The 25113-nt window shown below is 41.2% G+C and overlaps 1 protein-coding gene across 1 annotated transcript; it reads right to left on the reverse strand.

Moving 5' to 3' along the window:
* Nucleotides 1–248: 248 nt before the first annotated feature.
* On the reverse strand, nt 249–24692 carry LOC138952298 (tight junction-associated protein 1-like). Its single transcript, XM_070323933.1, has 7 exons — nt 24535–24692; nt 21854–21961; nt 14777–14820; nt 9522–9753; nt 8728–8835; nt 7239–7322; nt 249–6690 (listed from the first exon to the last, which is right to left on the reverse strand). Exons 2-7 carry the CDS (start codon nt 21926–21928, stop codon nt 6259–6261), a joined length of 975 nt encoding a protein of 324 aa, XP_070180034.1. The 5' UTR covers nt 21929–21961; nt 24535–24692; the 3' UTR covers nt 249–6258.
* Nucleotides 24693–25113: the final 421 nt, after the last annotated feature.

Below are 25113 nucleotides of genomic sequence, written 5' to 3' on the forward strand. Positions count from 1 at the left end.
GGTACAGACACTTTAGTAAGTCTCTTCGTCCAAAACCCAGGAAGCACAAAGGCTATAAAAAAGTGAAAGTGAAACCAAATTATCTGGATGGGTGGGTTGATTAATGGCAACCTTGTAATTTAATGATTCAATTTCTGTGTGCTTTGTTCAAATGGGTGTAACTATTACATTTTAAAATTTAAGCATAAATACATGTTGTACAATGATGTACATGGCCACACACACACACACAATTCGAACAGGTGAGACAAAATTGCATCCATTTAATACTTGGAATATGGAAGATGAGTATGAAATTCATGATCAAGTGATTCATTCCTCCATGCACTGATAAAGATGGCAACTACTTTTTCTCCAAAACGGTGTCAGTGTTGGGAACAGTGTTTCAAGAAATATTACACATGCACCTGTTTCCACCACAGCAGGCCTATACAAGTACCACTTTACTTCAATTTTTGTGTGGAAAGAAATGTATACTCCCATTACACACAAAAGATACTTGCTACGACTGAACATGAATCGTCTCGATTAAATTGGCCACTGTTTGAAACATCAAAAAGGTTTCCCAAACATGACTTCTCCAAATGCCTAAGCTTTCCTATAATATAATTTGCTTCAACAGTAACACAAACAAATATAACTTGGTCCATGTGCATGCATCTGCTAAAATTGAAAATCAGTACTTGTTAGGTCAATGGAAACAAATAAATGCACAAATGCTGTCTTCTACCCATGTAAACCACTCAAAGCCTGAGCTGCCTTATTATGGCCATGTACCTAGGGAACAAAAGTGTTGCCATGCGCAGAACTGTCAGTACAAACCATATCACTAAAGCTTTTGATAAGCATGCCAAGAATAGTGACTTGAGGACATTGCATATTTATGTTAAAAGTTTCAACAATGCAGTTCCTTCTGACGTTTTCTCATCTAGTAATTTTTTTTCTCCCTGGGAACATGGCCATTGGGTTTTATCACGGAAGCAACAACTCAAGCAACAGACAGCTTGTTGAAATTCCGTTAATTCAACCCAGTTACTGCAAGCACAGTACCATCCTGAACTCAGCTCAAAATGAGTTCGGCTCATTCATAACCCTGACACGATGCCTTGGTTTTTCTTGTCTGGCGAGGAAATCCATTTTGTGTTATGGATGTAAGCAGATTCGCGTTCGTCGATAATGATTTTTCATGGTGTTGTGTAATTTTTAAATTACAAAGGAATTGATATGTAAGACAGTTTCAAGCGAGCTATTTTTTGCGGCTGTATTTACTGTGCAAACAACTCTAAATATGGCAAAAGTGTCACGTGATAATCAACCGTTTGGTTTCCGTCTGGAGCAGACGATTTTTTTACAGTGATGCAACCATATATTACGGTCTCCTTCCGGCAGCAGTCCCAAAATTTTGACTTGTTTTGACCTTAGAACGATGTCTTTATCATAACTGTGAAGAACAGAACGGAGATCACTGTCGAAGTCGGCCAATCTGCAATCATTTTCGTCTCGCGAACACTGCTCGTGAACAACATATGGGAGATAACTCTGTATTCTTGTTTTGATAGATTCGCGTAGGACTTTAGCGTCCGGTCAGAGAGATAACTGGCAATAGCCGTTGAGCGATGATGATCAGAATGGCACAGTACAGCCAACAATAAAAATGTGCAACAGTCAATCATAAAGAGATAAAAGTATACAATGAGGTATGCGATAGCTATTTGTCACATATTTCCGTCCAGCAAACAAGGCAGTGAGAAAACTCCCATGTTTTTCAGGAAGTATTCTAACTACTGTCCGACATAAAATAAAATAATTAAAAAAAAAGTGACTAAAGATCACTGCATAGTATGTGACAGCACAAGAATCTGACACTACTAGTCTACCGTTTGTTCAAATCACACATCTCATGATCTGATGCTGTTAATATTTGTACAACGTCATGGTGGGCTCACTTATTATGGCGATAGTCTGGAGAAAAATAAAAATGCAATGTTAAAAACAGAACGCATGACAATTAAAAAACAAACCTTGTACATTCCCCATTTTTAAAACTAAATATATCTTTCAGACACCTAAAATTCAAAGACAACAGTTTCCAGAAACATTCAATGAGACGACAATAGTCAACTGGCAATCACAAACACATAGTATAATTTAGAGAGATTGTTTCTGAATAATGGGCTGTTGCGAAACATTCCATCTTTGAATCCTAAGGGTTACTGGGAGCATGCAAAGCGCAATGTAAAGCTACAAGGAATGGACTTTTTTTCAATGAAAAGCAGGTGAAAAACTTTGAAGTGAGGGATAAAAATGCTCTGGCCTTTTAGTGGGGAAATTTGTTTATATTTCTGGAATCATATTTCTGTTGGAATCTTTTAACAATCCGTTTTACGTAGGAGGGATACTATGATCAAAATGAAGGGCGGACAGTAATAAATAATATCAAAGTAGCTTATGTCAGAAGAACCTAACAGGAGGCATGATAAATACAGCTGTGATAAACACTAGCTAATTCAACTGCAATGCTCTTGCATGCAAAGCACATCCTTAAATTAACATACACACACATGCACGCACACACACACACGCACGCACACACACACACACACGTGTGCTGAGAGAGAAAATGTTATTTTTTTAGATTTATATACCAACTTGAATATTCTTCCCGAAGCTTTGAAATTGTAGTGTCCATGTGAGTGCACATTTAATGACACAAAATCCTCTGATGAGATCCAGCAGCTACACTCTTTTCAGACACACCTAACATCTGCTCAATGTCTCTTTAAGTTTAACAAATATTTCATCTTCTGGAGATATAGCTGCATGACTAGATTTTTTGGTCCTTTAGACTAGGTGGAAAAGCGTGGAGAAGTGAGTATCAAATTAGTGATCACAACACTGATACTAAACTAGTAATAAGTTGAATTTCTCCCAAGTATACTATGAATATTTACAAGTGAATTTTAAAAGTCTCAAAATTGTCAGCATGTTTTGAAAAATATGAAAGAGGCAAACTTTGTGTCGTGACTTTTGTTTTAATTACTTTTTTTTTTATGTAAGGTGAGAATCATGACTTGCAACAGAAAATAAATAATGAATTTGTACAAAGACCGTATGATGAAAAATGTACCGCACAATTATAACTGGTCCACATACCAAAGTTCCATCTCCAAATTACCAACATCATGAAAGAACTAACACCGTTCATTTAGCAATCATCTACACCTCAGAATCCTAAACACTTCCCGTGCAAGTGTTATTTGTACATATTTCACATTCACAAATGTCAAAGTATGTACATTTTTAGCAATGGGGTGATATAAAACGTCAACAAAAGGCTATGTTTCTACAGACCAGGAATATGTTTATATATTACATACACATTTTTGCAATGTACTGTAAGTAGAAGACCAGAAAATGACTGGTTGCTCTTCCAGAAAGAATCTAAAAAGCTAATCTCACAAATTCCTTTCAAAAGAAGGATTCCAACTACACACATCAAAGAGGAGACATACTAGATATGGATTTCAAGTAGTTTATGGGGATAAAAGCTCAGAACATTATTACACTGTTCTGACAAAACCAATCCCAATTGCTATTTCACAGATCTAGACCTTTCATGAGAAGGATTAATACAAACCCAAGAGCAGAGTTGTTCATTATAAGTAGTTTATGGCGAAAATGCAAAAAGGGGGATACAAGTGCACTTGGTAGAGCTGAAAGTGTGTTCTATACAATCAAGGTGCATTTAATAAAAGTCCACTCTACTACATGTACAGTAGAGTAAGCATATCTAAAAATGTTTGTTACCTCCCCTGCCGAATATTATTTTTATATTAAACAACGCAACTGGGAACAAATACCACAATATGCATCTGCCACTTTGCATGTTCTCATGGAAATCACATCCATAAAAACAGTCCATACCAGAAGCACCCACTGTGCACTGAATTTAATCCTTCGGTCTTATTAACCAACATATGGATGGAAGTCCAGCTTGTGTTCCATTTATTTGAACAGACCAGGTCAACCTTAAAAATGAATAGAACACTCACAAGACTATAGTTGAAGTGCAATGTAGTTGTGCAACAGTATTGCCAATAATCAGCAGATATTATTTAATTTACTCTCTCTTCATCCAGACTTTAGATTTTTTCTACATTCAATCCCAGACACAGAGAGAACCTATCTGATCCCAAGTGAAACAGATCACAAGCATGCTCAGTAACACATTGACAGTGCTTGGGTTGATGAAAGCTAAGTGCAAACATCAGCATATTTTGCTTTTAGAAGCGATGTGCAATCGTCTCTTCAAAACCGAATGAGATCATCGGATGAAAAGAAATTATGAATGAGCATTGAGCATGCTCAGTTTAATCACGATTCTTGGGTATACATGAAAGCTAAGTAAAAAAATCAGCACAGTTTGCTTTTATAAGCAGTTTTCAAACATCTCTTCCCAAGTGAATAAGATGAAGAGAGAAGCATGATAAAAAAGCTCTTCAAACTACAGACAACATGGACTTTGTGAGCTTACAAGAACTATTGGTTATCTGAGAGAAAGCTAAGGTACAAAACTACAAATATAATATAGCCTCAATAGATCACAACACAAAGAGAAGCAAAGGTATCACTATAGCTGATAACAGTCAGCTACACAAACATGCACGAAAACAGAAAAGATCAGAAAAACCAAAAAAACTTCATCAACCATTACATCCCATTCTACCCCACACATAAACATGAAGTAGAAACCCTAGTCGGCTAGAGATAATCTTTTACTAAGCAGGCCTTTTGTCTGGCACACGAAACACACCCAAAGCCTTTCATACTGTCATAACCAAGTGAGGCAAATTGCGAATGACAAGATTACAAAACACACAGAAGCAAGAACTCTAAACACAGACAACAGTGAGTGTTATGCGGAACCACTCTCCTAGCGTCTGAGAGAACAAGAAGCATCGAAAGTCCCTTTTTTATTGCAACGTTCCTTATTCTCTGACTTTGAATGCTTCACTAAGACTCGTTCGGCATAGCTCTCAATTAATGTTGTCTATCTTTACAGTGCTTACTTCCCTTTGCTATTTGATCTTTCATACTGTGTTCAGCTTTCTGGAGATGACATCAGGCCAAAAGTGGCCGTAAACCATCTGCATCACATTTCTTGGAACTGTACAGTCTCCTGCATCGTACATCGATATTAACAAACAAACCCGTCTCCTTCCTTGATCAGTGTACATAATTATATCGAGGTACCTTTGACTTTGAGAACAGTCAAAAGTGTCTCTACATTGCATGTCGACTCACGCAGTAGGTATATTTTAGTAGATAAATGTCAAAGATACAACAGCAAGAGTCTTCTACTGGGAGATGTACTCTCATCGGACAGGCATGGCGTTACACGTACCACTGTACCAGTAACTGTCAACTTGATCCACTGAATAACACATCAGTGGGCGGGTATGTAGCTCAGTCGGTAGCGCGCTGGATTTGTATCCAGTTGGCCACTGTCAGCGTGAGTTCGTCCCCACGTTCGGCGAGAGATTTATTTCTCAGAGTCAACTTTGTGTGCAGACTCTCCTCGGTGTCCGAACTCCCCCCGTGTGTACACGCAAGCACAAGACCAAGTGCGCACGCAAAAGATCCTGTAATCCATGTCAGAGTTCGGTGGGTTATAGAAACACGAAAATACCCAGCATGCTTCCTCCGAAGGCGGCGTATGACTGCCTAAATGGCGGGGTAAAAACGGTCATACACGTAAAAGCTGTGGGAGTTTCAGCCCATGAACGAACAAACAAACACATCAGTGCACACGGAGAGCAAAGACTACTCTGCCCGAAACATGTTAGAGACACCAATTCCATGGGATGATTGTTAGTGTTACTCTTCCTTGGTTCAGACTGCTATGTTCTCCTGTGAACTGCTTGCCAAAATGCTTTCCGAAATGCTGGAATTCCAGTTTTAAGCATAGCTACATGCACATACTGCGTGATAGAGTGTTGAATATTTTGCATGGAACAAGTGGCAAAGACAGAAACCTCTACGTCAGAAGAGTCCCAGCGATAGAACCTCGCCAGTGAAAGTCACAGAGACTGAAAATTCTATGATGCTGTGTCTGTGCGATAGAGCGTTACCAGTGAATGTTCAGCGCGAAGTTAGTCACAAAGACCCAAACCTCTAGATCTCTGCATTGGTAGATTCCGTTCGATAGAGATTTGGCTGCGAATGTTTGCATGACGCAAGCCACAAAGACCCACACCTCTATGTTGCGGCGTCAGTGGAGTCCGTACGATAGAGCTTGGCCGACGTTCCATGATGCACGCCGTTGGAAGGAATGTGCTCCACAACAATGCTGTGGTCCATCAACAAGTTAGCCTGTGTGCCTTTGTCGGCCACCAACACGTCACGACGACAGTTTACACACATGAACGTTCTCATGGTGTTGCGTTTCGACGGGCCCTGAGTCAACACGCGCGCTATCAGCGACATGGGCACAGTGTCTTTGAGGTCCATGGTGTTCGATGGAGCGCCTGCGTTTCCGTTGTGCCTCGGGTCGACGGAAAAGACCATGGCGGTCGGAGGGAATGTTGGAATCGGCACACGTACAAGTCGCTCTTCCTCGGCCTTCTGGGACAGCATCTGCTGCTCTCTTGTCATGTGTTTTCGCACCCTCTCCTGCAGGTCTACTGGAAGCTGGTGAAAGAAATGTGGGAGGGTTGCATTACACAGGTGAGTCAAAAATAGGCTAGTCTAAATAAACGGATTTACAAAATGACTGTTTTTGTTGTTGTAGGTTTTTTTTTTTTTTTTGGGGGGGGGGGGGGGGGGGGGGGGGGGGGGGGTTGGAGCTAGGACAGTACGCATTTGTAAAACATTGCATGTATTGCACTGGAAAATGGCAAGCAGAATCAAACGGATCACTGGAATAACAATTAAGAGACAAATTCAACTCCTAAGATTTTAAATCATTTATGACTTTTTGGGGTTTGTGAAATCTGACAGAAAAGCACACAGTAAAACTCTACCCACTAAGATGCAGAGTTCAAATGAAAAATTTGTGTTGGTAAAGTTTTATCGCCTGGTAAAGTCTTGTAACTGATGGAGTGAGGAAGCCAAGCTTTCTGTAAATTATGCAACCCTAGAAATTCACAACATCACAACATCAAATTGTTTTTGCTGTGTCAGAACTTCTGATACGGTCAATGAACTTGTGCTTGCTTTCAATAGATTTTTGTACTCACAGCGGTCAGTCTCTGGCCAACAAAACTGGAGGGTTTACACTGTAACATCTGGACAGCCGTGTTGCAGTCACTTCGGTACTTTTCCTGAAAACCAAAAGTGGCCTTGGGTAAACAACAGGTGTGCCTGGTTTGAACAGAAACATCAATGGCTGTGGGAAATAAAGATTGAAACAACAGAATGTTTTGAACTGAATATAATTCTGCAAGCATTTATTAGACAGCATGAGCTTAGGATACACTGAGTTTGCTCTGTTGAAGCAGCATTTTTCTGAAATTGAAGAGAAACAAGAAGGGCAAAGCCCATACGACTCACATGCTTTACACATTTTTCCTACCAAAATACATGTGACCTTGACCCAAGGTCAAGGTCATCCAAGGTCATGCAACACAAAGCTGTTAATTCAAGACATAGGAAGTACAATGGTGCTTATTGGCTCTTTCTACCATGAGATATGGTCACTTTTAGTGGTTCACTACCTTATTTTGGGTCACATTTCATAAGGGTCAAAGTGACCTTGACCTTGATCATATGTGACCAAATGTGTCTCATGATGAAAGCATAACATGTGCCCCACATAATTTTTAAGTTTGAAACAGTTATCTTCCATAGTTCAGGGTCAAGGTCACTTCAAAATATGTATACAATCCAACTTTGAAGAGCTCCTGTGACCTTGACCTTGAAGCAAGGTAAACCAAACTGGTATCAAAAGATGGGGCTTACTTTGCCCTATATATCATATATAGGTGAGGTATTGAATCTCAAAAACTTCAGAGAAAATGGGAAAAATGTGAAAAATAGCTGTTTTTTAGGCAACATTTATGGCCCCTGCGACCTTGACCTTGAAGCAAGGTCAAGATGCTATGTATGTTTTTTGGGGCCTTGTCATCATACACCATCTTGCCAAATTTGGTACTGATAGACTGAATAGTGTCCAAGAAATATCCAACGTTAAAGTTTTCCGGACGGCCGGCCGGACGGCCGGCCGGCCGGACGGACGGACGGACGACTCGGGTGAGTACATAGACTCACTTTTGCTTCGCATGTGAGTCAAAAACCTTGACTATTGCGAACCATGTGTTTAACTCATAAAATGGCAAACTGCAGATGAAAGGAACACCCGCCCCCAAAAAGCAACCAACAAAAAACACACAAACAAACAAGCACAAGAAAAGCAACAAGTACAAATGTACACACAAAAAAGAAACACCCAAAGCTAAAAAACAAGACAGTAATCTTTGCCCAACATTGTCTCGAACACCGCTGTCTGGACAGTTTCATGCAAATTACTGCCACAAAGACATCATCATAATGAATTCTTTCAAAAGCATTTGTGTAAATAAGAAATATAATCATCATCTTTCAAAAGATGTTTTAAAACGCAATGTAAACATCAGCATAAAAAAATAAAAATAATATCCCAAACACCATCCGACAAACTCAGACAAACAAACTAAGTTGGCCTGCATACCACCATGACAGTGAACTCACATTTTCTTCCTCCAGCTCTGTGATATATGCTCGTGCATCCTGGAGACGGGTGGTCAGATCAGACAGCTGCTCCTGTAATGCCGTCTTCTCTGCTTCTGATGATTGCACCTGGTAACAAATGCACGCAAAATTAAAAAAAAGAATGGAAAAAAAGAACTGTACAGGTCATTTCAATGTCATTGAAAATATAGAAAACGATGTTTGCAAGAACCATAACTGTTTTCATTTGACACTGTTAAAGTCTGCTGCAGTGAATGACTTTTTCCACCAACATTCGCAATTATTTCCTTTGGTTAATGAAAACATTTCACATTCACACCTACAGGCAGATTACAGAGATGGGGAACAAGAATGGGATGGGGGTGGGCATAGTTAGTTAGAGAGAGAGAGAGAGAGAGAGAGAGAGAGAGAGAGAGAGAGAGAGAGAGAGAGAGAGAGAGAGAGAGAGAGAGAGAGAGAGAGGAGAGAGAGAGAATGACTGACCCGAGTTTTGTTTGTTTGTTTGTTTGCCTTTTTTTTGTTTGTTTGTTTGTTTGCCGCCCAGCCGACCACGAAGGGCCATATCAGGGCGGTGCTGTGTACTCCAAGTTATTGTTGAGCTTCTGCATCTTCCTGTGGCAGTCAGTCAGTCAGTCAGTCAGTCCCCCCCCTAACACAACACATCTTAAACCGACCAACCAGTTTGTGAAGCTTGTCCTCTAAGTTGTTGTTGTGCTTCTGCGTATGCTTGTAACTGGCCATCCCTACCCCCAACACAGAAGAACACAGACGAACACACCCACACACCAACCGACCAGTTTGAGAAGCTTGTCCTCCAAGTTGTTGTTGAGCTTTTGCATCTTCTTGTGGCTGTCCATCAGGCGGTCATAGCGGTCTCGCAGCCTGACCAGCTCCTCGCGCGTCTTGGTCAGCTCCATGTCCATCAGCTGGCGGCCTTCCATCAGCTCTCTGTCCACTTGACCCAGGCTGGCCTGACTGCGCTGTAGCTGACTGCGGAGAGCCTCGATTTGTTCGTGAAGGTCCAAGCTGCACATACAAGGACAAAATGGTTGTAGAGCTTCTGTCATCTCGAGTTCTTCTTCCTCCGTCAATTTTACTCCCTCTCTACCTGACCAAAGCTGGCCTGACTGCCTTGTAGTTGACTGTTAAGTGTCACGATTGTTTGTGGAGGTCAAACAGTTTGTCCCTCTATCAACAGATCAGGCAATGACAATGCTAATGTCAAACACTTAAAATCACTATGCATCATCCGTTATCGTCCCTCCATCAGCTCTCTCTCCACTTGACTAAGGCTGGCCTGACTTCATTGTGGGTGATTGTGGAGTGCCTCAATTTGTTCGTGGAGGTGCAAGCTGTGCGGATTTATGGACAACACTTATCAGAAACTGTTAAAATCACTTCGTATCATCAGCTGTGGACTGAGGCTGCCGTGGCCCATCACATCTGTTGCTGATTGTAGGGGTGTAAACTAAGATCTGAGAAACAAAGCAATGTAAGCACTTTAAATGAATACAACATGTGTAACAAGAGTAAGTGCTCAGAGTTATTGCGGGCTCCCCAATCTCCTGGCATGTAAGACTACTAAGAGCACAACAAGCGTTGACATGAACAAGCGACTTTCATCCTCATTCTAAACTGTACCAAACTGTACCAACAATGACAAAACGGTTGCAGAACTTTCTTGACACAATGGCTATCATGAACTTGTGACAAGGGTTAGCCTGAATGAGTTGAAGCCAGATGTGAAGCACCAAGTTCGTTGGCAAAATTCCAAAATAAACACAGATTGATGTTGAAATTATTTTATCAGCTCAGCTGCCTTCCCTGAATCAGCTTTGGTTCTGCTTTCTTCCTTCAGACTTTCCCACTGGCTTTATCTCTGTCAGACCTGGGTTTGCATGCATCTTTAGAGATCTGCATTAGCTGAGAAGAGATTAACAGCAACAACAACAAGAAAATGCGTAACTGTTGTCAGAATAGTGAAAAGATGGCTGTTTTTTCTGAAGAAGTTCTCAACCTGGCCCAGGTTGTGTGAGCAGATTGAACATGGCTGCTGATATTGAAGCTGTATAAGCGGTGGTAGTTATCACCGTTGCAGTGTTTCCACATCATCAAATGATCAACAGCTGTCGGGTGTCTCTCCTAGATCAACTCTTAACTAACCTTCCAACAGAAAGACTGGTTGATTGCAGTGTAGATCAACAACCATGAACGAAGGGGCTATATGGCCAGGAATCTGTCAGTGTGTCCAAAAAGTGTTACACCAACACCATTTTTTAGACTTGCTTTATCTTATTAATGTTGTTGTGGGTAAGGAAGGAGTATGTGGTTTTTAGCAGAATAAAACTGTTTTTATTGGTATGGGCCGCCTGGGGGGGGGGTCAGTATAGTGCCTCGAGGGGCTTAGATACAGGCCAAAATTCAAATGTGCACAAATGCATATCGATTTGGGCGAGGTAGAATATTAATTCTCCCAAAGCTGGAGAAACAATTCTTACATTCTAAAGCTCCCTTCAACAACAAAATATCCCCTAGCTGGGTATACAAGTCAATCGGAATTTTCTTTTCAATCAATAACAACTTAATAGTCATATGCAGCTTACCTGTGGTTAGAATAAAACACATTGAAGACAAATAAACATTCTTAAATCGCTTCTGTCTGCAGAACAAAACTTACTTCACAGAGCAATTAACACACAATTTTTGTGCTCATGAAATCCCATATAAATATTAGCTGTTATAAACATGTCTTATATTATTTGTCTGGCCTTTTTCAAGGTCTGAACATTTAGAGATATCACAGGTATGAATACTGGAACGTAAAGTCAACTTGACACCAAGGACCTTTCTTTTCAGTGAACCAGCAGCACGCAAAGCCAGACATGACACTCACGTAAAATGTATTCCTATTTTGTGAACCCACATGCATGGCTAAACTCAAATAAGTAAAGCACAGCCCGAAAAAACCTATTTCAAAGAATCAATGTCACTACTGGTGAAATAGCACCCAAACCAACGCCCTAACATCCATAGGCATGTGAAATAAGGTTAAAAATAACTTACAATTTCTTCATGAACATATGATTATGAATATATGGGACCCATTGTTGGTGAAAATTCAAACACATTCTGTGAAAGAAAAGGCCTTAAAAATGGGGGGTGGGGTGGGTTGAGAGCATTGGCAGTTTAAGATATATACCAAGGCTTCCTCCATGCCAATTCAGATCTGACTAGGCTTTTACATGAGATAAAGACATTTTTCTTGTACACTTGTACACATACAGACAGAACCTCCATGTTAAAGACATCCGACACCAATTAAACAACCATTAAAAATCGCTGATGTATGTTTAAAGTCTGATAAAACAAATGTGTTAAAATCAGAGAAATCGATCGTAGCGTTGTTAAGATACAGCCTCCTGAATATGTTGACTTTTCACGTTGTTTTTGTAAATCAGGGTAGGCTATTGGATATGGTATCTAACCGATTAATTAAATCACAACTACTTGTTTTTGTGTGTGGCGTAAATACCGACTTTGTGCACATAAAAATCATGGTTTTTGCTATGAATAAATGTTACCATTCTGTGTGAAATGGCTAATATTCGTCAATGTACATGACGTTTTACGTGCTAAAATTAGACCAGCTGCTCACTTCAACTGAATATATTTGCAAATAGAACCATTAAATTTTCCAGAAAAGTTGACATAAAACACAATAAGATATCAAAAAAGAATAAAAATTGATCGTTAAATTTTTGCACAAGTTTACAAAACGTAACCCTAACCAAATTTTGAATTTTGGTACAAAGAAAGGTGAATATTATGACACTCGTTGCAAATAAATAATATGGTTAAATCTAATGATTTTTTTCCTGTTATATGTTCAGTGCGTGTTACATCAAATTAATATTGTAAGGCCTTTGTCCGTGTTTCCGACCGTCCGTCAGTCTGTCTATCCGTTACGCTTTTGACCGCTAATAAATCCTGTGTTTATGGGCCCGTTGTCTTCAAATTTGGAATGACATATACCATTGTTTCATGGTCCCATCGATAAGCTGGCAACAAGCACTGCCAAACATACAGTAAACCAGATTTCAAATGTTCGAAAAAAAATCAAACAATTAATAACAAAACCAATTTAAACAATGTACCCTCACATACTACAAATACTAAACTACACCTGAATTCTAAATGTAACAGGACAAAAATGGCTGCTAAAATCAATATAACAAATCAAGAAAAAAGTTAAACCCAAACAATAATTATTGCCCTTTTTTTTCACCAATGCATCAAACCCACATTTACTCACTGGATCAAAACTTGGCGGGAGGGGTGCTCTAGAAACTGAAAAGTTTAAGTGCAAAGTTGTACTGATCTGCCAGAAACTTACGGGAACAGAAATATGAAACATGTCTCCCGAGGCTGACTTTTAATGCCTGTTTTTGTAACATCTTCATGTGCTCAAAATTCAACAATGGTGTGACAGAAACTAAAAATTCTATTTTCACTTAATTTAGAGATAACCAAGTTCTTCAACATGCAGCCATTTTCTCTCAGATGATGCATTTTTGGAAATTAGATTAAAAGACAGTGTGACACCAAGTAATACTAATATACATCAGACAGAAATATATACTGTGTGTACAATGAATAACAGTAATTATGACAGATGGCCTATAACTGTTTAACATGAAACTTACATAGAATTTCATCATGGATGCACATGTAAAGGAAAATATCCCAATCCTAACAGATTACCTAAAGAGCCATTCAATGAGACATTAAACCTACCGAATCTTGCTGAAGCAGGATATCACCAGTAACACAATGCACAACAATTATTACAGCCTCAGAAGTCAAGCATTAATTAGTCTTTTGTAGTGTTCCTCAGATCAAGTGAGCGTGTGCAGAGCAACAGCGTACGTCAAACAAGAAGTGACTATATCCTCCTTATAAACAAACATCTTTATTACATAATCCCATCGCTTCGTTATCCCCATCCCGTTGTGCTGTCAATATACATTCTTCCGACAGTATACGTGGCTGTTATTTCAATCGTGATGCGTGTCCCAGGTGTGGACAGTGACACCTGTCAGCACTTGTAAGATATATACTTAAGGCATCAGTTAAGACTATCTTGCATTACAACAAAACAGCAACACAGACAGCCACACACACACAACATGGTTTAGTGTTCCTCCTCATGTATCCACATCATTATGTGTGAAGTATACATGTTTGGAATACAAACACTTTGAAAGCAATGAGAAATACAAGATTATTTCTCTGACCAATCAAAATTTTTGCAAGAAAAAAAAGTTACTTGCATGAAAGTCCATGCACATTACAACCAAGCTGCAAAATGTATTACACCCATCCATCACTTCAGAAAGGGATAGAAAGAAAAACAACACAAAAACACACAAAACAGAAAGAAAGAGAGGAAGGAAGGAAGGAAGGAAGGAATGAAAGAAAGAAGAACCAAAACAAACCGAAAACATATTTTTTATTTTAATTTTTAATTAAATCAATTTCTTTGAGTTGGTAAATTTGAGCTTTTCAAATATATTCAATTTTCAATAAAATCTGCACAAGAAATACTAAGAGAAGCCACTCAAAACCAGGTTGTCCTGTGTGCAAAATGCTCGCCAAAAATCAATGAACTACATGGCAGACAAATTCAGCTTATTGCCAATTAGCTTATTAACGTCTGAAGAAGCAACAGCTGTAGTAGTGTAAGGCTAACTTGGGAATACTCTTCGTCTAAACCAGACCCATCTCATTATTGATTGCTATAAAGATCTTATTCCGATCTATATGAGCTGGTTGAGAAATATCCGAATTTGACGTAGAGGAGCGAATGTACCATAAAATGTGTGATGTGAGGTAAAACTTAAAGTATTAATCAAGAACAACGGAGCAGGTTTCGAGAATGAAATATTCATGATTGGCAGCTGCAATCCTGCTTGTACATACTAAACATGCATATAAATGTCTTAGAAAAAAATGGTACCACATGTAATGAGCACAGAAAGGTTATACTTACTTGGAAGATATCACAGATCCCTTGTGGCACATACAGCCACAATCCTGTAACATTGATAACAATATTATACTATAAGCCACGAGACAAAATTGTTGTACAGGGCATCTTCTACAAATTGAACTCACAAGCACAGACTTCTTCTTTCTTCTTCAGCGTTCAATGAAGCACAGACAACACACGTACATATATAGCACTCAAATATCTTACTGTACCAATGAATACAGAAGGATAGATACATTTTGCATGGATCAGTGCCTTCTTTTTCTTAAAAAAACCCCACAGATCTGTTCAGGCTTTTCTGTAGGAAAAGAGCATCCTTAGTTTCACTTGGATACATGGCTAGCAACACTTTTCAGCCCGACTGTGGTTTTTGGAGATTGGGATTTTTTGTAATGTTGAATTAATTTTTGAACCGACATCTATGCCAATCTGGAAAATTAATTCAGCAAAAATTCCTACTCTGCTCAGGATGCAGGTAGGCTATTGATTTTATAGAATGTAACCAAGCGCAAGGATGCCTTAAACTCCTACAGACAAATCTGGACAGATCTATTGTGATTTAATCACAATGTGGCTTACACAAGTTACAGGGAAAGGCAGCTAATCCTTAAAAAGAAGAATATGACCGACTAGATGAATACCCGCTTCGCCGGGTAGCCGGCTTCGCCGGGAAGAAGTACTTAGAGCCGTACGCTGGCTTTGCCGGGTCCGAACAATGAACCCGCCAAGCTTAGGTCCCTCCAAGATTCGTGGAATGGGAACAGCACGAAAATGATTCAGTGGCCATAATGCCATTCCTGACCATATCGAGTCCCATCCTTGTCGACGAATGTAACCGTGTTAATCACCTTTGGAGGCGAACTCCACTCAAACAGGATTGAGCAATTTAGAGCTTATCTGTAAGCCCTTTTGAACTGTTATGGCTTTTCAAAGGAAGGCCAGTACATACAAATACACAAAAGCCGCCAGACCACATCACAAACAGAACTGAACAATCCCCAGGTGTTGCTCACATAGAGACACACACACACACACACACACACACACACACACACACACAAACACAGAGAAGCCGTATCTATAGAGAGATAGATGACAGTGTATTTTTCGCGTGGCTATAAATTGATTCGACCTTTGCACTTTTACAGTGAGGATAATTTACGGGTCCAATTTACGTTCTGGACACTGCGGTGACCTTCTAAAAATAGTAACAGAACGCCGGGAATATCCGAAGATGCCCCCCTCATACTATAGTGCACCATACGAAGGAAGGGAGGTAAACGCTGAAAACATGGAGAAGATGAGAAGATAAGGAAGAGTTACTGGGAATGGTGAAATGAACACAAAAACCAAAATCGGTTCAGCGCTGCGCGCTGAGAGCACGTGTTGAAATATCTCATCGATGATATTGTGTCCGGGGTGTAGCTGAATACGGTGTCCAAATTTGAAAAAGATCCACCGAGAACTTTGGCTTTGGTGTGTCGGTATGGGGGCCCGGGTAGCTGAGGTGGAACCAAAATCGGTTCAGCGCGCACAAAATCGGTTCAGCGCTGCGCGCTGAGAGCACATGTTGAAATATCTCATCGATCAGGTTGTGTCCGGAGTCTCTGTGAATAAGCCCACCAAATTTGAAGCAGATCCATCGAGAACTTTGGCCGTGCATTGCGAAGACACAGACAGACACACAGATACACACACAGACACAAGTCGTATAAATAGATAGAAGGACCCTACAACACTGCTTGGTGCGAAAATATAAACTAAACGAGGGGGTCAGTATCTTCACGGCGGAGATGTATGCCATTCTCATGGCCTGCTCCCACGTGAACGACAACATGGCCATACCCATGGGAGTGGCAATCCTCTCAGACTCGAAATCCTCCTTGCAAGCGCTGGCAAGCGAGACAGGCAACAGACCAGAACTCCGCATGGAAATCCAGGCTCTATGTCACCAAATTATGGTTCGGGGCACCGACCTCGTTCTCATGTGGTTACCATCCCACACAGGCATCAGGGGCAATGACCTGGCTGACAGGGCAGCAAAAGCCGCGGCCCTCTCCGAGGGCCCGGTCCTAGACCTGAAATATTCGGTCACAGAAGCGAAAGGCAAACTGGCTAAGGCTGTGAGAAAAGGGTATGGCGAGACCCTCAAGGAAAGATGCACAAAGCACGGATGGCTAGCGCTGCCTCCGGACAGAAAGGGCCACCATCACCCGTTCCCCCTGAAGGAGATGCAGTTGCTCCGGCGCATTCGCACCGTGAGCTCCTACTACTCCTTCACCTTCCCCCGCTGCGAATGTGGAATGGCCCTAGACTTCCACCACCTCTTCGCAGGTTGCCAACCTCTGACCCCGGAGATGGCAACACTCTCCCAGTACAGGACTTCCCACGGACTAAGTCTACACGACTTCCTCCGACCTCATCAGTCCCTCGGCCTGATACCGATGAGAACCTTGACCCGTTCCATCCTGAAATCGTCTGTTGCCAAATGGTTCTGAGGATGCTGGAGATGCAGGCCCAGCCAGAACCAGTTCAGACTTTCGAAGGATACCCCCAAACACCCCATCCTGTCAGGCCCACCCCCATTCCTGAAATCGTCTGTGGCCAAATGGCTCTGAGGTTGCTGGAGGCATAGGCCCAGCCAGATCCAGTTCAGACCTTAGAAGGACCTCCCCCCAATCCTCCCTCCTGCTGCCAACCGTCGAAAGGACAAGGAACCCAGAGGTCTGTTGGTAGAGCCTTGGCCCTGGAAAGGACAGGGTTCCCGACCCTCTATCTTGCACAGGCCGGTCGAGCCTAGCCTCTGGACAGGCACGGAACCTGGCAACCTGCCAGTTGAGCCGTGTCCATGGAAGGGGGAAGGTTCCCGGACCTGTGCCCCATGTTTGTTTTTTTTTTAAATTTTTTTTTTATTTTTTTATATGTGGGTGTGGGTAAGTACCACAACCACTTAAGGTTCCCCATATTAAACTATGTGTATTTTTTATTTTTATTTTATTTTATTTTTTTTTCGTACCACAACCATCTAAGGTTCCCCATATTAAACTATGTGTATCTATGTTTATATCAATAGTAAATGTCTATGTGTTTATTGTTAGTAAATGTTCTACGTTACATGTATTATGAGTGTATCTTTGGTCTACATATTAATCTAGCTGGATGATCTCGGCATAGCACATCTTACTTCATTAAGCTACAAATTATTTGCTATTACTATTATTATTGCTATTATTATTATTATTATTATTATGAACCAACCACTTCCTTCGCTGCACCTGCCCACCTGCCGTGTTTTCCGCCGACGGGGCCGAAATCGCGTGTGGCCCGTGCACTTGTAAGTTATTCCTTACTCTTTAATTATTTACTATTATTATTATTATTGTTATTACTATTATTTTTATTATGAACAAATCATTTCCTTCGCTGCACTCGCCCACCTGCCGTGTTTCCGCCGGCGGGGCCGAGGTCGCGTGTGTCCCGTGCGCTAGGCTTATAGTTAATGCCACGTTACATTCATATATTCCATGTGTCACCTTAGGTGTATATATTAGATTAGACAGCCAGCCTCTGCCTACCATATCTGAGACGTCCGTCTCTTTTGGGAGGAGGAGGGTGGCCTTTGTAGCTGTGCGAGAGTATGCGAACGACTGTGTATGACAGTGTAAATAGCCTATCCTCTTTTTCTCACCCCCACCCCAGAGGGGGTTACAGAGACACATCTCTGGCCTCCTCACCTGATCCCCTTCCCATGCCTCTGTAGACAGAGGGTGCCATAAAGGCGTTGATGAATAAACCGACACAAAGTCGCAGCCCTGTACATATGTTTTTAACCGGCCAGTATAGGTCCTAGGGAGGACCGGGTTTGCTTTTCGCCAGTTGACTAGCCGCCGAATCCACAAGTACGTAGAGGGTGCCTCAGCTTCTCCACCACGACCCTCCTTGGTCTGACACTCACTCCTTTGCCATGATCAGTCGGATGCCACTTTTCACAATTTTATTCTAAAGTACCAACAAATCAAATCAATTCCCTTCCGGAATAGCAACGTTCCACGTTTCTTGAATACAAAAGCATTTCTGCCTCGGAATGAAAGAATAAATCTCTACAATCGTGTATCTCCTGCAAGGAATTGATTTTAAATCCTGTTCTTCCAGCATTTCCATTACGGAAAGTAAAAGTTTTTTTTGTTTTTTTTTGTTTTTTGTTTTTGTTTTTTGTTTTTTGTTTTTTTTTGTTTTGTTGCTCATCTTCACCCAGGCACACATCGTAGAGCTTCGGCTCTGATATCTTTGACCCAAATTGCTCTAAGCAGAGAGGTCGTTAAACTGTATTTTCGTCGACAACACTGGCCCAGCTAGGAGATAACTTTTCTCCTCTTAGCAACCGACTGCGCTCCTAACAAGGTGAAATGCAATCTTTCACACACCAGTTAAACAACAAAACTTGAAGGCACTTATATAATTATTTATATATATCTATATCTATATATAATACGGCTTGTGTGTGTCTGTCTGTCTGTGTGTTCGCTATGCACGGCCAAAGTTCTCGATGGATCTGCTTCAAATTTGGTGGGCATATTCAGGTAGACCCCGGACACAATCTGGTCGCTGAACCGATTTTGGTTTTTATGGTTTTTCTGTACATCCATTCCCAGTAACTCTTCCTTATCTTCTCCAGTGTTTTGCGCGTTTATCTCCCTTCCTTCGTGTGGCGTCAATCGCGTACGGTGCGCCACTCACCCGGCGAAGCCGGCGTACGGTGCGCCACTCACCCGGCGAAGCGGGTAATCATCTAGTATATCTATATCTATATACGGCTTGTGTGTGTCTGTCTGTCTGTGTGTTTACGATTCACGGCCGAAGTTCTCGATGGATCTGCTTCAAATTTGGTGGGCATATTCAGGTAGACACGGACACAATCTGGTCGCTAAACCGATTTTGGTTTCTATGGTTTTTCTGTACATCCATTCCCAGTAACTCTTCCTTATCTTCTCCAGTGTTTTGCGCGTTTATCTCCCTTCCTTCGTGTGGCGTCAATCGCGTACGGTGCGCCACTCACCCGGCGTACGGTGCGCCACTCACCCGACGAAGCGAGTAATCATCTATTATATCTATATCTATATACGGCTTGTGTCTGTCTGTCTGTGTGTTCGCTATGCACGGCCAAAGTTCTCGATGGATCTGCTTCAAATTTGGTGGGCATATTCAGGTAGACCCCGGACACAATCGTGGAAAATTTTGAACATGTGCGTGCTCTCAGCGCGCAGCGCTGAACCGATTTTGGTTTTTCTGTACATCCATTCCCAGTAACTCTTCCTTATCTTCTCCAGTGTTTTGCGCGTTTATCTCCCTTCCTTCGTACGGTGCACTGGCGAAGCCGTCGTTTTCCCCGGCGAAGCCGGGTATTCGGCTTTACTTCTTCCCGGTGAAGCGGGTATTCATCTAGTATATATATATCAGAACTAAAAAAAAAAAAAAAGTGTGGTTACGGTAACCCGACCTATCCTGTTTTTAGGGGCCGACCCTATAATTTTTGTATTACATTTGTCACAAAAAAAAATGAAAACAAGAAAACGAGTGCACAAAACGCAATGAAAGCGAAGGCGCTCGAGTCGTCATGCAGTTCAAATATGTTCAAAAGAATATCCATAGTCGCACACTTATTTCCCTGTCAAGTAGGTTTAATTTGTATACATTAGGAAAAAAAGTTTTAAAAAAAAAAGTGATTGCCTACCTTCCTACCCTAATTCTTTTGGCTATGTTACCTTAACCACACCTATTTTTTTTTTGCCTTATCAGAAATTTAGGAGTTCCTTATCCTTTTTTATATCAGTTTATAATCACTCTCCAGTATATATACAGGGGCTTACATCCATAAGAGGCGGCATGGGACAAATGTCCTGGACAATGCAAAAGTGACAGGACATTTGTCCTGAACAAAAATAAATTAATAGGACATTTTTGTCTGCGGCATGTTGCTTTTTCGGAAGAAAAAAACCGCGAAGGGAGGCATGCAACTGTCAACCGGCTTGGAGCATTCAGCGTTGCGACCTTTGGAAACTCTTCTCAATAAAAAGCACATAAAGTCTCCCCAAGTTTCGTCTGCTTGAAGAGACACATCTTTCTTTCTTTCTTTATTTGGTGTTTAACGTCGTTTTCAACCATTCAAGGTTATATCGTGACGGGGAAAGGGGGGAGATGGGATAGGGGAAAGGGGGGAGATGGGATAGAGCCACTTGTTAATTGTTTCTTGTTCACAAAAGCACTAATCAAAAAATTGCTCCAGGGGCTTGCAACGTAGTACAATATATGACCTTACTGGGAGAATGCAAGTTTCCAGTACAAAGGACTTAACATTTCTTACATACTGCTTGACTAAAATCTTTACAAACATTGACTATATTCTATACAAGAAACACTTAACAAGGGTAAAAGGAGAAACAGAACCGTTAGTCGCCTCTTACAACATGCTGGGTAGCATCGGGTAAATTCTTTCTCGTCCCAACCAATATGGGACTCCCCCTAACCCGCGGGGGGTAAGAGACACATCGCTTCGCAAAACATCGATAAAATAGCAAATCAAACTACTGTAAATTGGAAAGTACTGACAATGTCCGTATCAAATAAAAGCACAATCGGACAATGACCACTTTGTGACAAAAACAATAGGACATATATGTCCTCTTGCATGAAAAATGTATGGGACATTTGGAAAAAATATCCGTGTATGTCCGATGTGGATGTGAGCCCCTGAAAATTTTATGGATGATGACCGAATCAGCAAAGGAACACTGTCTTCTTTGTATTGACTAACAATACCTCAGGCTCAGTGCATACTATACTAACACCAGCCTAATCCAAAAGAGACGAAAAATGGCAACCCTAGTTAGAACAATGTATAGTGCGGTTACAACAAATCTGAGTTGAAAACTTACCGGTGTATTCATTAAATTATAAAATACATTATGATTAGCATAGCTAATCAGTCATCTGCAGTTTAATACAAAACAAAAACTTCAAGTGAATCTTATTTAGCCATAAAAAGTGCAGTAAATTAAGTGCTCTGTATCTGGATCTGACCTTGCACACTCCTGCCATAAGGGTGGCTTCCGAACCAGACCGACGATGAACCCTCTCACGTACTGGGACTGCCATGGTTTTCACTTCTCACATGGAACATATCTCATTCTGAAAAAAGGAGGGAAAGGATCTACATTTCACATTCATGTATACACATAGTTTGGTTCTATTTTTTGTTTTTATAACACATGTACTTCCACGTCATGTCATTGTCCAAAGCAAATACTGATTACTCTATCCAAATATGCTGCACAAGATTTTGTCATGTCACTAAATCAAGTTAATGTGCTTACAAGTTTTTCTGTGCAGTTGCGCTATGACAAGTATATACACATCGTTCATAGCTGTTTAAGGACTGTGTTTGCAATTGCACACAAAGCCAAAATTAGTGCAGGGATGTTGCTACAAATTCATACCTATATAGGACAAATGTCCTGAGTTCTTCAGCATCAATAGGACATTTGACCGCTTTCAGAAACTGTAATAGGACATTATGAATTTGCGCCAAACAGCTTATAACATTCCATGGAATTGTTCCAAAGTCATGCGCCCACACACACACGCACATACACCCACGCGCGCGCGCTGTAGAACACACACATAATATAGTAAATACATCAACATAGTGTGCGTATAATGTTGTATTTGTTTAGTTTTAAAGAAACCACAAAAAAGAAACCAACATGAACAACTTCAGAGCCGCTGGAGTTGTCTCCCGTACTCCTGTAGCATGCACTGATCTATTCTAAAAATTATCCACTATTTTTAGATCAGTGCGCTGCACCGAGACGGTTATAAATACCCAAACGGCGCATACCGCAAACGGTTCGGGAATTCCCGACAAAAGAAAAGATCCGCACGCGGCACTGGCAACTTCAGTGTCAGCTGAACACGAGAGCGTTCAGTCTTTTAGAAGATTTGTATCTTGAAATGAAAATTAACGAATATCGCGCTGTCCGAAGGAATGGAGTACATATCGGACAATGACCACGCTCAGGCTAAAACGATAAGACATCTGACCGACATGCGGCAATGTGAATCGGACATTTGGGGATTTTCATCAATAAATGTCCGATGTCCGACGCCTAACGACATCCCTGTTAGTGAAAAGGTCATGACTGACACTGACAGAGGCAGTGGTATTTTCTCTTTGGATTTGTCACCAGCTATTCCTTTTTGTTGTTGTTGAATAGATTTGACTTTTTTGTTCTGTTTTAAGCCTTGTCAGTGTACATTCTTCTCCATCAAGAACACACACACTGACACACGTATGCATTATCATTATGTTGGAATGATGAAAGTTAAACTTTTTACTTAACAAAAACTGAAACACAGTTTGGATACGTAGTAGTAGTGTTATCAAAGGGACCTTACACATGTGTCAGTTAAAATGTACACAATAATATGACAGTTGAAACACGAGAGAATCTCGAACTCACACTCAGGACACATACATGCAAACACACACTAATCCCTATGACTATGAGAGAGAGAGAGAGACTGACTGACTATTAGGGTTTAACGTCCTCTTAGACCAACTGGTCTATATTGGGACAGGTATTGGTAATACGCTGAAGATATGGTGTGATACTTTGATTCGAACAAGCCCGCTGTGGCTGTCTTCTTCGACACACCAGCATTGGGTTTGTCTCGTCAAAGTATCGAAATACGATCATGATAATCAGAGACGAGAGATGATGCATGCGTGTCTTCGTGTTTTCCAAGCCCTGAGACTTTCGCTGTGAACGTGGGATCTTTTTCGTGCGCATGTGTGCACACGGGGGTGTTCGAACACCGAAGAGAGTCTGCACAAAGTTGACTCCGAGAAATAAATCTCTCGCCGAACGTGGGGATCGAACCCACGCTGATTGCGACCAACTGGCATACAAAGCCAGCGCGCTACCAACTGAGCTACGTCCCCGCCCTAGAGAGAGAGAGAGAGAGAGAGAGAGAGAGAGAGAGAGAGAGAGAGAGAGAGAGAGAGAGAGAGAGAGAGAGAGAGATGGGCCTGTGGCTCAAAATCACATGTGTTACATAAATGCATTGCAAGCTAAGGATATAGCTCACATAGCTGAGATTGCTGGACTAACAAAATTACGTAACCACTGTGTCTTCCGTTACGATCGACACATAACAAGTCAAGTTTTTGATCTCACAAACGCAAAAATAGTATCAGAGCAAAAGTTAAAGAAGCAATGTTGTATTTATGGCATTGTCAATGATTTGTCTTTGTCTTGTCTTTCCATTACTGCCCACAATCAACAGTAGTGATTATTTCGGCACTTGATGGGATGTTGCTTAGTTGGATTTCTATTCAGAGTACTAGAATACTCATATTTGCGTGTCACTCGTAACGAGACATAAAATGTTGTTTCAATGCATATTATTCACTTATTTTCACACAGGCTCAGATCTGTTCCAAACATTTAAAACATTCTGAAGTTCTCTGCATCGCAATATATTCGACTGGACATCACAGTACATAGACATTCATTGTTAAATCCACGACAGACCTAAACACAGGGATACGATCATACTAACGGTTACACTCAAAACACAGCGGATTGAAACATGAAGGCAAAATGATAATTTGATGATGACTGAGTCTGATGTTGATGACGACTGTCATTGTCAGTCTGAACTTGCCACGTCTGCCAATGAGGAACAATAACACGGCTCACCTTGACAAGACGAGCAAATTACTGTCTTTAAAGGCAGTATCAGCCATGCGTTAACCAATCACGGTGCATTAATTGACCAGATAAAGAGCTGATCAGCTGGCAATCGCCTCACAACAGCTTCTGCTCAATGTGAAAGTTTACTTCTCGTTGGCTATCGAAGAATGATGGTGGCACTTCCGCTGCCTTTTTACGCATGCGCATTGACAGATTGAGTTTCGTTATCGAGTCAGTGATGCGGGTGCTGCTGGGGTATTATTTTTTCCGATTATTTTATTGTTCCATTGCTGCAAAATTCGGGTCGCTTCCTCCCAGTGGAAAGCTAGCAGCAACAAGATTTACACTACCCAGGTGTACGCGTGTTGAGGTGCAATCAGCAACCTGACTGACTGAACTGAAGTCATGATTTAGCCTAAGCGGGCCCCCGGGTCGGCCGGCTTAGTGTCCGTCAGTGAGTTGGTTTATACGATTTGTTTGTTTGTTTGTTTGTTTGTTTGCTTAACGCCCAGCCGACCACGAAGGGCCATACCAGGGCGGTGCTGCTTTGACATATAACGTGCGCCACACACAAGACAGAAGTCG

This window comes from Littorina saxatilis, linkage group LG17 (assembly GCF_037325665.1).
Source record: "Littorina saxatilis isolate snail1 linkage group LG17, US_GU_Lsax_2.0, whole genome shotgun sequence".
Classification (NCBI taxonomy): Eukaryota; Metazoa; Mollusca; class Gastropoda; order Littorinimorpha; family Littorinidae; genus Littorina; species Littorina saxatilis.

Excerpts from the sequence above, each read along its gene's own strand:
- LOC138952298 (XM_070323933.1), bottom strand. The coding sequence starts at position 21,928 with ATGGCAGTCCCAGTACGTGAGAGGGTTCATCGTCGGTCTGGTTCGGAA. Across the intron at positions 14,821-21,853 it reads TTATGGCAGGAGTGTGCAAG|GATTGTGGCTGTATGTGCCA; the intron begins GTCAGATCCAGA and ends TCAATGTTACAG. Across the intron at positions 6,691-7,238 it reads TTGGCCAGAGACTGACCGCT|CTTCCAGTAGACCTGCAGGA; the intron begins GTGAGTACAAAA and ends TTCTTTCACCAG.